Source organism: Gekko japonicus, unplaced genomic scaffold, assembly GCF_001447785.1.
Source record: "Gekko japonicus isolate JY-2015 unplaced genomic scaffold, Gekko_japonicus_V1.1 scaffold166, whole genome shotgun sequence".
In the NCBI taxonomy this organism is placed as follows: domain Eukaryota; kingdom Metazoa; phylum Chordata; class Lepidosauria; order Squamata; family Gekkonidae; genus Gekko; species Gekko japonicus.
The window spans coordinates 791,360-808,689 of NW_015173127.1; the positions used below are offsets into that span (position 1 = coordinate 791,360).

At 46.5% G+C, this 17,330-nt stretch overlaps 1 protein-coding gene across 1 annotated transcript in view; it reads left to right on the top strand.

Annotated features, from left to right (window-relative positions):
• SLC38A6 (solute carrier family 38 member 6) overlaps positions 1-17,330 on the top strand; it is a 99,035-nt gene that overhangs the window by 31,166 nt on the left and 50,539 nt on the right. The window contains exon 6 of the mRNA XM_015422018.1: positions 10,514-10,592. Coding sequence (XP_015277504.1) covers positions 10,514-10,592 — 79 coding nt within the window. The remainder of the gene's footprint in view (positions 1-10,513; positions 10,593-17,330) is intronic.

Below are 17,330 nucleotides of genomic sequence, written 5' to 3' on the forward strand. Positions count from 1 at the left end.
TCTCTGCCAGTTCAGACCCCATGAATGTGTATTTATATTTAGGATTTTTGGCTCCAATGTGCATCACCTTGCACTTGGCCACATTGAACCCCATTTGCCATGTTGACGCCCACTCGCCCATCCTTGACAGATCCCTTTGGAGTGCCTCACAATCCTCACTGGTTTTCACCACCCTGAACAACTTTGTATCATCCGCAAATGTAGCCACTTCACTGCTTACTCCCATCTCCAAATCATTAATGAACAAGTTAAAAAGCAGTGGACCAAGTACTGATCCCTGCGGTACCCCACTGCTTACCCCCCTCCACTGAGGGTATCAAGAAGCTGGCCAGAGATCTATAGGTGGTAAGGGGAGGGGGGAGACGATGTAGAAAATGCCATGTAAATGCAAAGCAGTTGCAGAAGTCATGAAAGAAAGGTAGACTGTGCAATCCAGGCTGGGTGTGAACGCAGCAGTTGTTCCCCAGTCCGATTCGCAGTGTTAGGGTTGCCAATTTCGAGTTGGAACGTTCCTGGAGATTGGGGGCGGAGCCTGGAGAGAGTGGGGTATCATACCATAGAGTCCACCCTCCAGAGCAGCTAGGGCTACCAGCACTGCATTCAGAAATACCTGGGGATTTGGGGGCAGAGCCTGAGAAGGGCGGGGCTTGGGGAGGGGAGGGACTTCAGTGGGGTATAATGGCACAGAGTCCACCTTCCAAAGCGGCCATTTTCTTCAGCTGAACTGATCTCTTGTCGCCTGGAGATCAGTTGTAATCCCAGGAGATCTCCAGCCACTACATGGAAGTTGGCAACCCTAGGAGCAGCCATTTTCTCCGGGGGGGGACTGATCTCCGTAGTCTGGAGATCAGCCATAATTCCAGGAGACCTCCAGGTCCCACCTGGAGGTTGGCAACCCCACGTTGCACTCTAACCTCTACACATTCCACACTTAAGAAGAGTATATCTGCCCATCTGTCTCCGAGTCTGATATATTCATTTCCTTCCCTATATGTTCCCACTGAATTGAACCCAAACAAATGGTGACCATATCAACTAAACCTGTTATTCCAGTTTGGTCCTCGCGTCAGTTAAGCACCTTTTATTATGCTTATGTTAATTTGTTGCTCACCCTCTACTAATATATATGAACTGGTAACTTCCATTCAGTGTTCCCTCTAAGCTGAGTTAGTGTGAGCTAGCTCACAGTTTCTTAGCCTCCGGCTCACAGATTTTTGTCTTAGCTCAGGAAGGGATGGCTCCAGAGCAAACTAATTTATGCAGTAGGCAAATCGCTTGCTCACCACTTTAATGCCGGTAGCTCACAAAGTAGAATTTTTGCTCACTAGACTCCACAGCTTAGAGGGAGCATTGCTTCCATTTTAGTGTATCTGAAGAAGTGTGTATGCACATGAAAGTTTTAAGTTTATACCTTGAATAAAACTTTGCTGGCCTTAAAGGTGCCACTGGAGTCGAACTTTGTTCTGCTGCTTCAGACCAACACGGCTACCCAGCCGAATCTACCTCTACACGTGCCATCTCTCTTTTCCCACTGGATTGTTCTGAAGGCAAACAGAACGAAGCCCTGTTAAGCTGAAAAGTGCTGCGTAAATGGTAATTAGTAGCAAGAGTAGATTTCAAAAGTCCGACCCTCAACCTCAGCCCATGTAGACATTTCGTAAAGTTAGCTTGCTTCCCAAAGCGGTGGGGCTTTCCTTAATCCCGATGTCATGAACCAGACTGGTTGGTTAAGAACAACTAACCCCAGGGAATGAGGTTCGTTCCTTCCAACCACCGGATGTTTTTAAGGGTGTCTTGCCAGCACCTCGGGAAGGAAAGAGCTATCCCATGAACTCCCTGAGCGCACGAACACACATCTTCCTTTTGTCGTTGAACTCGGGTTTTGGCAGTAATCCCTCGCCTGTGGACAGAGTGGTTAGGGAAAAAAAACTGGTACCAAATCTCTATGATCGGGAACCATGTTTTTTTAATTAGAGAAAAGAAGCACTTTGTTTCGGTTAGTATCGAGCTGATTGAATCGGGGCCTGGTGGGTTTTCTGCATCCTCCAAAATATATCGAGAAGGTTTAGGATTTCTCTGTTGTGCCTTTGTCCGATATATGCCTTCTCTGTCGTCACGGAGCAAGCCCAGGTTTGCTCTTACCGATACACTCAAGAGAGAGCTTCTGATTCCCCCCCCCATCAAGTCGCAGCCAATATGGTGACCCCGTAGGGTTTTCAAGGCAAGAGACGTTCAGAGGTGGTTTGCCATTGCCTGCCTCTGCATAGCAACCCTGGACTTCTTTGGTGGCCTCCCATCCAAGTACGAATCAGGACCAGCCCTGCTTAGCTTCCAAGATCTGATGAGATCGGGATATCCTGGGCTATCCTCCAAAAACATGAGCCATTTCTCTGGATCTAAAAAAAAATGTATGAAAAATGTTATGTACTAGGTCAGGAACGTTCCAGGACTACCTACCAGAGACTGGCTGAGCTTGGAGCTCTAGAACAGTAGCCCACCAGGACTCTGGAAGTGACCAATGAGAAACTAATGTTATGTAAATAGCCTGTCATTGGGAGCTGGGTGTGTCTGGGTGTGGTTTTTGCATGCTATTTAAACAGGGCTATTGCCCTGGTGTTTTAGCCTTGTATCTGCTGAATCACTAATAAAGCTGAGCTGATCCCTAGACTTGGGTCTGCTCCTCCATGGAACCCAGTATTTAACAAAAAGGCTGTTACGTACCGTACCGGGGACATTTCGTAGAAAAAGAGGTGCAGGAGCTTATTATCGTAACTCATTAGCATAAACTATTTGCAGATACCACACCCCCTGACACCACCGGAAGTGTGTTAGAAGGCAACACCCACTGCTCAGGCTCCACTGGACTGTTTTGGATTGCTAGCTAGGGGGGGGGGGCAACGTGCAGATCTGTCTTCGCAGAGGAGGGAGAGCTTGTACCTGAATAAACCTTGGCCTTAAAGGTGCCACTGGACTGTTTTGGATTGCTAGCTGGGGGGGGGGCTCTGCAACTTACCTGGCTGCTTCTTGCTCTGACTGAGGGCTGCTGGGAACAGGGGGTGGGGCTTGTTGCATGTGCCCGCCCCCTGGACGCTTTACTGCCGGAGCTCCGCTCCTGTGCGCTCCTGCAGGAAATGACCCCTGGTACCGTATAAAATCCTGCCAGCCTAGCAGTTTGAAAGCAAGAAATTGCAAGTAGATAAATAGGTACCACTTCGGTGGGAAGGTAACAGCGTTCCGTGCGCCTTGGTGTTTAGTCATGCTGGCCACATGACCACGGAAACGTCTTCGGACAGCGCTGGCTCTTCGGCTTTGAAATGGAGATGAGCACCACCCCCTAGAGTCGGATCCGACTGGCTTTCGAGCAAGGGGAACCTTTACCTTTACTATGATAAGATTTGGCGACTCTATGTTATGGAAAGGATAGCATATGAGAATGTCCAAATTGGTAATGTGAAGCAAAAAGATCGTTTCATAGCCATTTGGTATCCACTACTGGATTATATGATAACAACAGACAAAGTGCCAAAAAATATTTATCCTATAGATCTGCTACATCTGTAAAGTTGTATCCTTCTTATATTATAATTTTAGTAGTAGTAGCTCTGCAAGTTTCTCAAACCAGCTGTAAGTTAAGAAAGCTGTCTACTCTTTGCACAATGTACTTGTATTATGTCTATCTTCTATATATTCAATAAGATTGTTAGTTATTTTTTAAAAAAAGGTCCCTCTGGACTCAAACATTGTTCTGTTGCTTCAGGCCAACACGGCTGCCACCTGAATCTATCTTCATTGAAGGTTTGGACGGTGCTTGACGAGAGCTGTGTGGGAAGGCTTAATTTCTTCCGTGCCGGCTGCATTAATATTCTTAAGTAGTAAATGGGAAGGCAGACTGTCCCTGGCTCTGAGCCCGGTTTGGACATGAGATTGACAACCCTAATTGCAACCACATTGGGCAGAGAGATCGGTCGGCTCCTCGGCACTAAGCGGCGGACGAATTCATTCCAGATTGCCAGGAGCAAGGAACCAGCCGTCTTCACCTCTGAGTTCCCCAGTTTTTGAATATGAGGTCGGGGCTGGGGAGGAGTTCTGTAGAATTTGTGCTTGCTTGGATGAATACAGACGGGGTTTCAAGGTTGCTTGCAAGAACATCAGAAGAGCCCTGCTGGATCAGACCAGTGGTCCATTTAGTCCAGCATCCCGTTTCGCACAGTGGCCAACCAGTTCCTCTGGAGGGCCAGCAACAGGGCACAGAGGCCAAGGCCTTCATAAGGACATCAGAAGAGCCCTGCTGGATCAGACCAGTGGCCCATCTAGTCTACCATCCTGTCTCACACAGTGGCCAACCACAGGGCAGAGAGGCCAAGGCCTTCGCCTGATGTTACCGCCTGGCTCTGTGATTCAGATTATTAGTTCCTCTGAATGTGGAGGTTCCCCTCAGTCGCCATGGCCAGTAGCCACTGATAGACTTATCCTCCATGAATCTATCTAATCCCGTTTTAAAGCTGTTTATTCCTGTGACCATCACAACACCCTCTGGCAGCGAATTCTACATTTTGATCACTCTCTGTGTAAAGTAGTATTTCCTTTTGTTCGTCCTGAACTTACTTCCCATCAGCTTCATTGGGTGCGCTAGTATTTTGGGAGAAAAACTTCTTTTGCTCTCTACCTTATGTATAATTTTATAAACCTCTATCACGAGAGCCAGTTTGGTGTGGTGGTTAAGTGTGCAGACTCTAGTCTGGGAGAACCGGGTTTGATTCCCCACTCCTACGCTTGCAGCTGCTGGGGGACCTTGGGCAAGCCATAGTTCTGGCACAGCTGTTCTTCAAAAGAGCAGTTTCTGTCAGAGCTCTCTCAGCCCCACCTACCTTACAGGGTGTCTGTTGTGGGGAGGGGAAGGGAAAGGAGTTTGTAAGCCGTTCTGAGACTCCTTTGGGTAGTGAAGGGTGGGGTATAAATCCAATCTCTTCTCTTCTCCTCCACCCTTAGTTGTCTCTTTTCTAAAGTTCCAAACTCTTCAGCCTTTCCTCATAGGGAAAGGGCTCCAACCCCGGGGTCATCTTGCTTTCCCTCCTCTGTGCTTTCCCCAGCAAACTGGAAATGATAAACTGGGAGTTATAACGAGCCAGATCCGGGAATAATTTGACCCAGAGGGACTTTGACCAAAATCTGTTTTCAGCAATAGCCCTGCAGCACGGAAAGTAAAGATGCAGTTGTCTGAGCACGTACAGTATGTTCTTCTCCCTCTGATGAGTAGTCAAAACCAGCCTCACACATGCCTGGGGTTAGACAGGCTCCCAGGACAGAAAGCGCATCTTCGAAATTGACCCACAAGCCTTGATATGTTTCGCCTGGGAAAGAGAAGGCTTAGAGGGGACGTGATTGCAGTCTTCAAGTATTTGAAGGGCTGCCATGTAGAACATGGAGCGGATCTATTATCTCTTGCTCCGGATTGCAAGGCTAGATCTAATGGGTGGAAATGACAAGGGAGTCGTTACGGGCTAAATATCGGGAGAAACCTCCTAACTGTAAGAGTGGTTGAGCAGTGGAACAGACTGCCTCGGGCGGTGGTGGATGCTCCTTCGCGGGACGTTTTCAAGCGGAGGCTGGACTACCATCTTTCGGGTATGTTGTAGGGCTATCTTTCGGCTATGCTCCTTCAGGGTGCAGGGGGTTGGACTAAATGACCTGTAAGGTCCCTTCCATCTCTAACATTCTATGATACCTAATACAGACTACAAGCAAGGGACATCCCTCAGTGGGCCAGTCTACCGAGAAATGCCACGGAGGAGCTTGAAGCTCCGTAAGCGCAGCCTTCCATCTAATTGCTGTTCCCTAACCCCTGCAGAAGGGATGGTCCATAAATCAATGTAAGTGTCTCTAAGATGGAGCTAATTGTCCCTCTTTGTAATCCCATTGTTGCTATTTAAGTTACCTGGAAATGCAGGCTGGATTGGTATTGTACAGCCAACAGACACATGAAATAATCACAGTGCTTGATTTTCTAAACGTTAGCACCCTGGCTAACATGGCAACGGCAGGCTTTGTACCTGACGTCAGTCGAGATTCACATCATGTGTGATTTTTCGTGGTACAAAGTGCAAAAAACCCGCTGGCTGAAATCACTAAAGGTGAACAAGAAATGTGTAAAAATAATATTTAATACCGAGTTCAATAACACAATAACCAAGGTGTTCTTACAAGGAACAGGGAAGTAAAGTCCCAAAAGTTTCAATGTGTCTCATTCCTGTTGTATTATAATTCCATAGTCATAGAGTGGACTCATATAGTTCCTGGAAAATCCATATAATCTTGAAATCCATAGAAGCCATAGAGACGTGTAGTCTGGATGCAAGCCGCCGCGTTTCGAATTATTCTTTTTCAAAACCAAACGGCTACAGTGGGACCCAATCTCGATAGTAGCACGTACAGAAGCCAGTTTATTCAATTACAAAGGATAAAATGACTTTTGCCATTTTAGATGGCCACACAATGGCTCTTCTTCTTTTGCTCTGCATTTCTGTAATTCTGCAATGACTTTTTATTCAAGCATCCCCCTTTGGTCCAAAAAGTCTCCCCCTCCCCAGCAGGCTTTAACCTTTTAAACTCTGGATAAAGCACACTTGGCTTGAATAGAACCTGTTTTCTCATGAGCTGTCAAAAGACAGAGATCTTTATCTTATGTAAGCTTTGGGGTATAAATATATTCATTGAACTTGGCATCCATTTGCTTCATGGCCTAGAGAAAGGAAAGGAAGACGTGCGAGAGAGAATGCAGATTAAAGTAAGGCTTTCTTTCCTTTTTTTTACCATTTCCTGAGGAGTCCAAAAGTAACAGAGGATCCCTTTTTGGCTTGTAGCTTTCAAAGTAGAGGTTCTTTCTGTGTGTACCAGACAAAAGAGTCCATCACACAACAAAAGGATAAAAAATGATCAAATGACTAGCCAGAGGCGAACATAAATGCATGAGAAAGAGTGACAGATTGTATATTAGCAGGAAATCTGATCTGGAAATTAGTTGAAGAGGGGGTTTCCCTCCACCTAAACTGATGGGAGTTTTTAAAAGCATTGTGAAGGAGATAAAACGTCTCATACATCAAGTCCAGCTTTACAAAATGTAGCTGCTTGAGAGAAATAAGAAATTAACGTCCTGTTGTAAGGCAGAGAAAATGTCAGTCCCTTTTGCTATAAGATTTGTCTTTTGTTTTTTAGTTTTGTCTTTTCTTTTTTGGTTTAAATTCCCTTTTCTGAAAGTAACACGCCTCGGCATCTTTAGGTCACCCTCTGGAGGAAAAAAAAAAGTAAGACTGTCTTTGTTACTATCCTGTAGTCATCTGGGTGGTTTTCAAATTACACGCTCCTATAACACTCCATCAAATTTCCTTTTAAAGAAAAAGGAATAAAATCAGAGACACCAAATAAAATGTCTCCCCCCAAAGCCGTAGTCAACAAGGAAAACTCTTGAGCGTCTCAATACAAAGTAGTGAATGTTTCCTTTTTCCGTGACCTCACAACTGTTTTTAATTTAACCTTGCTGTAGGTACATGCCACTCTGGATTAATGCAATTCACTTTTCTTTATAGAGGCCACATTCCTTCACTTTAAAAAAAAATGGTAATCTTAACCGTTTCAGGGCTGCAGCGTTATTGTGGTTACCTTCCTGACCTTTTGCTTGTCGTCGGTAATCATAATCAGCTTGCCGAAATCACGTTGGGTGCTGCACTACAGTGCGCCCAAGGACTGTTCGGTTGGTTTTTCCCCCAGACTGTTTACCCTGCCTTTGCAGCAGCTTGCAAAATTAAAATAATATATTTTAAAATAAATTAATTAGCAAATCAAGAAATACGGTGCACCAAAATGGTGTTAGCTGCTGAACTTTGTGCAGGGAAACAGAACAATACCCAAAGTGCTAGTGCATTAGAAGGTTGATGGCCAGGCCCTATAGTTCAAGGACTTCGTCTCACAAAGCCAGTGTCACTGCGGAGTACTTCATCCAATGTCAGGGGCAGGTTTTTGTCTCCAACACAAAATAGTCCCTGGAGAACTGTAGTCTTTCCCCATAGGAGTGAATGTCATCATTTTACTTATATGAGAGAAATGGGGGAGGAACTGAGTTAATCCTGATTTGCAAATGTGCATGCACAGGAGGGGGCTTTTTGTGGTGGTGCCGGTACTGCCTACCAGCCCCTTGGGGGGGAGGTTCTCCCAAGTACTGTTGGGTGGTGAACACTGGCACAAAGTTCTATATGAGTACCGGCACTTAAAAAAGAAAAACAGAAAAGGCTTCTTCCTATTCATCTGTCTATCATCTAAAATCAAGTGCAGACTGAAGGGTTAATCTCTCTCTCTCTCTCTCTCTCTCTCTCTCTCTCTCTCTCTCTCTCTCTCTCTCTCACACACACACACACGCACGCACGCACACACACACACACACACACACTCACGCACACACACACACATGACCCTGAGGCAAATGGAGGCTCCATTTTTATGAATGGAGTCCAGAGATTGAGAAGGACATTAGGGAAATTGTAATTTTATTGACAATTTGCTGAAATCATGCAGTTTGACTTCTAGAGTGATACTGATAGTAAATCATTAACAGATCTAAAATTTAGAATTATTTTTTTCCCCGGTGGTAGCTTTATTTCTTAGTGAGCGGTGGTGGGTTGGTTCTCACAAACACAAGTTAAGGGACTGTTCAACTTGAGCTTTGTTGTAGCTTTTGTTGGTGGTGAGAAAAGTGGACTCAGATAGTTCTCTGGACATGTTCCAAACAATTCTAATTCTTGGGTGGACGTGGAGATTCTACAGAACCAGCAGATTCTGGGCACCGGTGGACACTTCCGCTGCCAAGTATCTAGATGACCGCTCCTGGATGTTTCTTTTAGCACTTTTCTATCATGGCTGCCTGGCCAAAGTTGGCATGGAGCCCCTGGCCGGACTGGGGAACAAGAAGACACAGTTAGAGATTCGAACTGGTCTCGGTGTGGGGAGTGACATGTGTGGGAACTGGACAAGGTCTATCCAACTGTGGGGCAGAGGAAGCAGAAGGAAGTTAAGAAGGGAAAGATGGCATCACCTTCTTCCCCCATCTGTACCCTGGATGTCCAAGCGGCCGATGGGTTTGCCTTGGAAGTCAAAGCTCTCAGTTTGCTTTCTCAGAAGGAACCAAAATCCCAACTCTTAGTTGAGGTATTAAATGATATTGAAACGCATTGTCATTTTACTTTCCCGCAATCTGGGGAGCAAGATATAAAGACAGATGGACTCACATTCTAGCTGTCTCTGATGAAGTGAACAGTGACAGCAACAGGGAAGCCACCAAATCCCATCCTCGTGTGGAAGCCGCCACTCATATCAGGTTTTTATAAGCAATGCAGCTTTGTAGGAATCCATGCCTGGATCGCGTCTTCATTTGTAGTTCCTTCCTGCTATATCTAGAAGTTTCCCTCTGTCCAAGCCCTTTCTCCGCAGGAATTATCAAGGCATTTGTAACGTGTGTACACCTTACAACTTTTGAGCTGCGTGGCTTTTTTCTCGGAAGGGTACGAAAAGGGGGACGGGGTGCCCTGAATGCTGTGCCACACTTTCCACTGGGGCACGGAGCTGTCCTTCCCCTACTTCAGGGGTGGCCAAACTCGCTTAACGTAAGAGCCACATAGAACAAACGCCAGATGTTTGAGAGCTGCAAGACGTGAACAAATATGACACGTTTTGATTGGGAAATATGCAAATTTGCTTTTTTATTAACATTAACGAGACTGCCAAAAATAACAAAAGGGGTAAAAACAGATATTGATAATGATATTTATTTGTCCGCTGATATTTCTTTGTTTGCTAATGATATTTATTTGTCTAAGAGAGAGAAATAGAGAGGTGGAAAGAATGGAAGGGGTAGAGAGAGAGAAACAAAGAAAGCAAACCGATGCGGGGAGGGAGGGAGAGATGGAAAGGAAGCAACTTTAACTGTAAATGCATCCTCCAAGCCCACCCCCAAGCCAGCTGGCTTGGCTTGGAGAAGGGATTTAAAGAGACAAATGCCTTCTCCAAGCCGGCTGGTTGGGGTGGGATTTTTGAGAATGCATTTAAAGTTAAAGTTGCTTTCTTTCTCTGCTCCCCCCATTTCAAGCCTACCCATGGAGGGGAACACTGGCTGGGGAAGGGAAGACCCATCGGGGACACATGCCTCCCCTTCGCTTCCCCAGCCGCCCTGCCGGGAGCCGCACAATATGTTTGAAAGAGCCGCATGTGGCTCCCGAGCTGCAGATTGGCCCCCCCTTGCCCTACGTCCTCAAGCCGGGCCATGCTCATATTGGTCTCTTAGAGCTCTCAACGACTTGACAACGGGAGCATTGACTCTCGCAAGCTTCATACCCCGAAAATCTTGTCCATCTCTAAGGTGCTACTGGACTCAAAATCTAGCTGTTGTACTGCAGACCGACACAGCTGAACTCTGAAACTTAGATATCTAAGGCTCTGCTTTCGTTAACGCTCGGTGCTCTGTTTGCAGCCATGTCATCCTACCTCCTCATTGTCAAGTCGGAACTTCCTCGTGCCATTGCCGGGCTTCTGAACGGGGACCAGAGCGGGTAAGGAGAAACGTCAGCCTTCTCTTGCGAGTGGTTAATTAACAAAACTGCAGCACCGTGTAGATAATTACTTATGCCATATGGATTCTTATTTTGCCAGTTTGGTGTAGTGGTTAAGTCCGCGGACTCCGCTCTGGGAGAACTGGGTTTGATTCCCCACTTGCAGCTGCTGAATGACCTTGGGCAAGCCATAGTTCTGTCGGAGCTGTTCTCTCAAGGACAGTTCTGGAAAGAGCTCTCTCAGCCCCACCACCTCACAGGCAGTGTTCCCTCTAAGCTGAGTTAGTGTGAGCTAGCTCACAGTTTTTTAGCCTCCGGCTCACACATTTTTGTCTTAGCTCAGGAACAATGGCTCCAGAGCAAACTAATTTAGACAGTAGCCAAATCTCCTGCTCACAACTTTAATGCGAGTAGCTCACAAAGTAGAATTTTTGCTCACAAGGCTCCATAGCTTAGAGGGAACATTGCTCACAGGGTGTCTGTTGTGGGGAGGGGAAGGGGAAGGAGTCTGTAAGCCGCTCTGAGACTCTGAGTGAAGGGCGGGGTATAAATCCGATCTCCTCCTGCTCCTCCTCCACAGTCATTACAATCACTCATGTTTAGTATTTTGTTATAATATTCCTTAGAATGTAGAAGAAGAAGAAGAGAAGAGATTGGATTTATACCCCGCTCTTCACTTGGAGTCTCAGAGCGGCTTACAAACTCCTCTCCCTTCCCCTCCCCACAACAGACACCCTGTGAGGTGGGTGGGGCTGGGAGAACTCTGACACAGACTGCTCTTTTTCAAGGACAGCTGTGCCAGAGCTTGTGACTGACCCAAGGTCACATCAGCAGGTGCAAGTGGAGGAGTGGGGAATCAAACCCGGTTCTCCCAGATTAGAGTCCGCACACTTAACCACTACACCAAACTGGCTCCTGCTGTATTATACTGTATTATACTGTAAAGTATAATACAAAGTATGTAAATTATATCAAAATAGATTGCATCAATTGTACAGCCTATGCCCAACAGGACTGTTAGATAAGCATATGGAGAAGAGATCTATCAGTGGCTATTAGCCACAGGGTATAGAGAGGAACTCTCAGTCTGGGGCAAGTGATGCTCTGTATTCTTGGTGATTGGGGGGGGGGACAACAGCGGGAGGGCTTCTAGTGTCCTGGCCCCACTGCTGGACCTCCTGATGGCACCTGGTATTTTTGGCCACTCTGTGACAGAGTGTTGGACTGGATGGGCCATTGGCCTGATCCGACATTGGCTTCTCTTACGTTCTTATGACTATAAAACAACATAGAAGCTTTAAAGATGACAACGAGAACCGGCCTAGCCTCGTTTCTGAAGCCTTCATCAGGTCTTACTGAGCAAAATGTGGAATTCTATAGTGGTCTCTTCAAATCTAATTAAGTCCAGTGTACAATTGGTTATTTTCAGTTTGTTGGCATTATAACACATTCTCTTGTAGTGGGGCACAGAGGTGGGAACATTATAGAGGCATTTCCTCTGCAGCTTAGGGGTTAGCCGTACTTCTCCAGAAAGAAAAGAAACGGCCCCAGACCTTTGCAGAAACCCGCACCTGCGCCTGCCGGTATGCGGCATCGGACAGTCTGCATTCACCAGCCTAATTCCTTTCTGATTAATAGGGGGTCGGTGAGTCATCGCTCACTGTCAGCATGTATACATCTGCAGCCCAGGCAAAAATAGTGGTTTCTCATTTGTGCGGAATAAGGAATTCTTAAGGGCCAGTTTATGGGAATATCTCGTTATGGATAAAATATCCGATCGTATTTTAACTCACGAGAATCCATCTTTTTGTTTGACTTTTTGAGAGAGAGAGAGAGAGAGAGAGAGAGAGAGAGAGAGAGAGAGAGAGATGGTTCGCTTTCTTGGATTATTTTGAGAGAAACAGTCCAGTGAAATATTCAATGCCGGAAAAAAATTCTACCGTGGCATTGTACGAATTCCATATCCTAGCTCAAGTGTGTTGTATTTCTGACCTCATGTTTATTGTCCAGTCTTGTTCCAGTTCAGTTTGTCACTATTATTCTTTGTAATTATCTGAAATTGCCCAAAATAAAAAGTATATTTTTTAAAAGGGCCAGTTTACACAATCGGCAGAATCAGGTAGTTTCGCTGGGTAGCCATGTCAGTCTGTAGTTGAAGAGCTACCCCGAACACAGGAAGCCGCTTTGCGCTGAATCAGACCATCGGTTTATTGAGGTCAGTATTGTCTACTCAGACTGGCAGCAGCTCTCCAGGGTCTCAGGCAGCTGTCTCTTTCACATCACCTACTGCCTGGCCCTTTTAACTGGAGATGCCGGAGATCGAACCTGGGACCTTCTACATACCAAGCAGATGCTCTACCACTGAGCCATAGCCCCTCCCCTGATGCAAGACATCCAACTCGTATCTGATGAAGGGAGCTTTGACTCTTGAAAACTTAGATCCCGAAAACCTTGTTGATTTCTGAGGTGTTTCCGGTCTGGAATCTAGCAGAACTGAGTGGTAGAAAAGAGCAAAGAGACCTGGTAGAATGAGCTCCCATACGAGATCAGGGCCCCGCGGGACCTTTCACAGATCCGCAGGGCCTGCCAGATGGAGCTCTTCCACCAGGCTTTTAGCTGAGGCGGAGAACATCCACACTTTATTGAAGAAGAAGAGATTGGATTTATACCCCGCCCTTCACTACCCAAAGGAGTCTCAGAGCAGCTTACAATCTCCTTTCCCTTCCCCTCCCCAGAACAGATACCCTGTGAGGTAGGTGGGGATGAGAGAGCTCTTTCAAGGACTGCTCGCGAGAGAACAGCTCTGAAAGAACTTGTGACTGATCCAAGGTCACACCAGCAGCTGCATGTGCAGGAGTGGGGAATCAAACCCAGTTCTCCCAGGTGAGAGTCCACGCTTCTAACCACTACACCAAACTGGCTCTCACAGCAAGCTGGCTCTCTAGTGCTTCAGTGAGTCAGATTTGAATAACTACTTGGAATCCCCAACTATCTTATCTGTTGAGGCTCTGGTTAGAGACTCTGTGTATTTTCTCTGATGTATTTTGATCAATTTTAACTGTTTTCGTATACAATGGTTGAGTTCAGACGGGCAGTTTGAAGCGGAAGGGAGTCGTGGCAAAAAAGACCCGGAACAAACTGTTCTGGGTTTTCCCGTTCACACTGCAGCAACTGATGCGGGAGCATACTGGGAGGAGGCGCAAGGGAGCGTTCACACTGTTGTCCCGGAGGCACAGCTGTAAGGTGCAGCTTTCCTCTTTTTTTGTAATCTGGAGATATGCGCTTATGCGCATGAGCGCATAGGCACATAAGAAAAAAATTGGCTTTTGACATTCACACTTTGTTGGTGCGGGATGGACGCGGGGTCATCGCGCTTTCCAGGGTTTGCTACCACTTTCACCAGGTATCTTTTAAACTCGGGAGCGAAGCGTTACAAGACGGGTTGAGTGCGGGTGGGGAACGCCGGACAGATGTGCGTGTCTGAACGGCCCATTTAATCCGGTTGTGAAACGTTCCTCACACGCGCCTATATCGGGGCAAACTGCCTGTCTGAACTTGGGCTATGTTTGAAGAAGAAGAAGAGAAGAGATTGGATTTATACCCCGCCCTTCACTACCCAAAGGTGTCTCAAAGCAGCTTACAAACTCCTTTCCCTTCCCCTCCCCACAACAGACACCCTGTGAGGTAGGTGGGGCTGAGAGAGCTCTTGACAGAAACTGTCAAGTTTTTCAAGAACAGCTCTTATCAGAGCTACGGCTTGCCCAAGGTCATCCAGCCAGGTGCAAGTGGAGGAGTGGGGAACCAAACCCGGTTCTCCCAGATTAGAGTCCGCACACTCAACCACTACACCAAACTGATGGAACCCGCCCTGAGCCTGCTGTGTGGGGAGGGCGGGATACAAATCTAATAAATAAAAATAAATAAATAGCACCTTAAAGACTAACAACATTTGTGGTAGGGTGTGAGCTTCTGTGAGTCTCTGCCTTCTCCAGGCACAGCTGACTTCTTCAGATACAGAACTGAGTGGTTATGCTTCTCCTGGACAGTACCATTTCACAGTGGAAATGGGAGGGGAGGTTGTTCATGTTTCAGTGCCCCCTCCCCCCAGTGTTGGGCTAAGTCTGAAACCCTTCTTTCTCTGATCACCCATTTTGTCTTGTGCAAGAAGTTTCATAACCTCGAAGGAACTAGTAAAATAAATGCCTTAAAACACATCCTTTCTGAGGCTTAGTGGTTAGCTGTAGTTGGGTCTTAGGCTTTCTTTCTTTTTTTTTAAAGAGAAGCTGACTCATCAAGAATTAGAGAGTTTGTTTAAGTGCAAACCAGAGGCGTTTATAGGAATTTGGTTTGAGTTTTGTGGATTACATGAATAAGCCAGAGGTAGACATTACATCCATTTTTTTTTTTTTTGCTTCTTGATCACTGGTCATTTTTGTAGTTTTAGCCTCTTTCAGTTTTGCTCTGCATTAAACCACTATGGCGACTGTTAGATTCATGGTAGTTTGGTAACATGACTCAGGAGTTCATTGTTCATTCCAACCCCCCTCCCTTTATTTTTTTCTTTGTCTATTTATACCCCACCTTTCTCGACAATGGGGACCCGAAGCGGCTTCCATCATCCTTCTCTCCTCCATTTTATCCTCACAACAACCCTGTGAGGTAGGTTAGGCTGAGAGAATGTGACTGGCTCAAGGTCACCCAGCGAACTCCCATGGCTTGTTTGGGGAGTCGAACCTGGGTCTCCCAGGTACTTGCCTGACAGTCTTAACCACTACACCACACTGGCTCTCCTCAATGTTGCTTTGGGATTGGGCAACCTTGCTTTTTGTTTCAGAGGGTAGCCATGTTGGTCTGCAGCAGAAGAACTAGAATCGAATCCAGTAGCGCCTTAGAGACCAACGGGATTTTTAGGGTATAAGCTGTCAAGAGTCGGAGTTGGCTTCGTGAGATATGGTATCTGATGAAGGGAACATACCCGAAAAATCTTGTTTGGTGTAGTGGTTAGGAGCACAGACTCTAATCTGGGAGAACCAGGTTTGATTCCCCACGACTCCACATGCAGCTGCTTGGGTGACCTTGGGCAAGCCACAGTTCTCTCAGAGCTGTTCTCTAAAGAGCAGTCCTTGAAAGAGCTCTCTCAGCCCCACCTACCTCACAGGGTGTCTCTTGTTGGGAGAGGAAGAGAAGGAGATTGTAAGTTGCTCTGAGACGCCAAGTGAAGGGTGGGGTATAAATCCAGTTTCTTCCCTCTTCAGTTTGGTGTAGTGGCTAGGAGTGCAAACTTTAGTCTGGAAGAACTGGGTTTAATTCCCCACTCCTCCACATTCAGCTGCTGGCATGACCCTGGGTCAGTCACAAGTTTTCTCAGAGCTGTTCTCTCAAGAGCAGTTCTCTCAGAGCTCTCTCAGCCCCATCTACCTCACAGGGTCTCTCTTGTGGGGAGGAGAAAGGAAAGGAGATTGTAAGCCGTTCTGAGAGTTCAAGTGAAGGGTGGGGTATAAATCCAGTCTCCTCCTCCTCCTCTTCTTCTTCTTCGTCTTCCTCTCTAAGGTGCTACTGGACTCAAATCTTGATTTTGTGTATTATCTATCTGCATTTTTTAAAACAACCATGAGAAATAACAGTGTGGGGAAGAAACACAAGGGAACTTTCCAACATGCGTCTGTATTTGGAACCATAGGAGCCTCGATTTTGTTAATGGTGTAGCTGAACTGTATCTGTGAGCTGTCTGTATTTGACTGTGAGAGTCTGGGACTTTTCAGTTGAGAAAAAGGATGACCAAGAGGGAACACAATAGAGGTTTATAAAATTGTGCATGGGGTGGAGAGAGCTGACAAAGAGAAATTTTTCTCCCTCTCCCAAAAGGCTAGAACTCGCCGGCATCCAAAAAGGCTGAGGGACAGTAGTTTCAGGAGAGACAAAAGGAAATACTGCTTTTCCCAGAGAGTGATTCAAATGTGGAATTCATGGCCAGAGGATGTCGCGATGGCCACAGGAATAAACAGCTTTGAAAGGGGATTAGACAGATTCATGGAGGAGAGGTCTGCCTGTCAGTGGCTACTAGCCAGAGTGACTGAGGGGAACCTCCACATTCAGAGGCACTAATCCTCTGAATCCCAGAGCCAGGAGACGACACTAGGGATGGGCCTCAGCCTCTCTGCCTTGTTGTTGGCCCTCCAGAGGAACCGGTTGGATACTCTGAGAGGCAGGATGCTGGACTAGATGGACTATTGGTCTGATCCAGCAGGGCTCTTCTAATGTTCTAATGAAGAAGAATAAGAAGAAAAGATTGGATTTATACCCCGCCCTTCACTACCCAAGGGAGTCTCAGAGCGGCTTACAAACTCCTCTCCCTTCCCCTCCCTACAACAGACACCCTGTGAGGTAGAAGAAGAAGAAGAGAAGAGATTGGATTTATACCCCACCCTTCACTACCCGAAGGTGTCTCAGAGGGGCTTACAAACTCCTCTCCCTTCCCCTCCCTACAACAGACACCCTGTGAGGTAGAAGAAGAAGAAGAGAAGAGATTGGATTTATACCCCACCCTTCACTACCCGAAGGAGTCGCAGAGCAGCTCACAATCTCCTTTCCCTTCCCCTCCCCACAACAGACACCCTGTGAGTTGGGTGGGGCTGAGCGAGCTCTGACAGAAACTGCTCTTTTTCAAGAACAGCTCTCATCAGAACTACGCAAACCAAGGAGAGAGATCATGGGAAGGAAGTGGAAAAGGAAACAAAC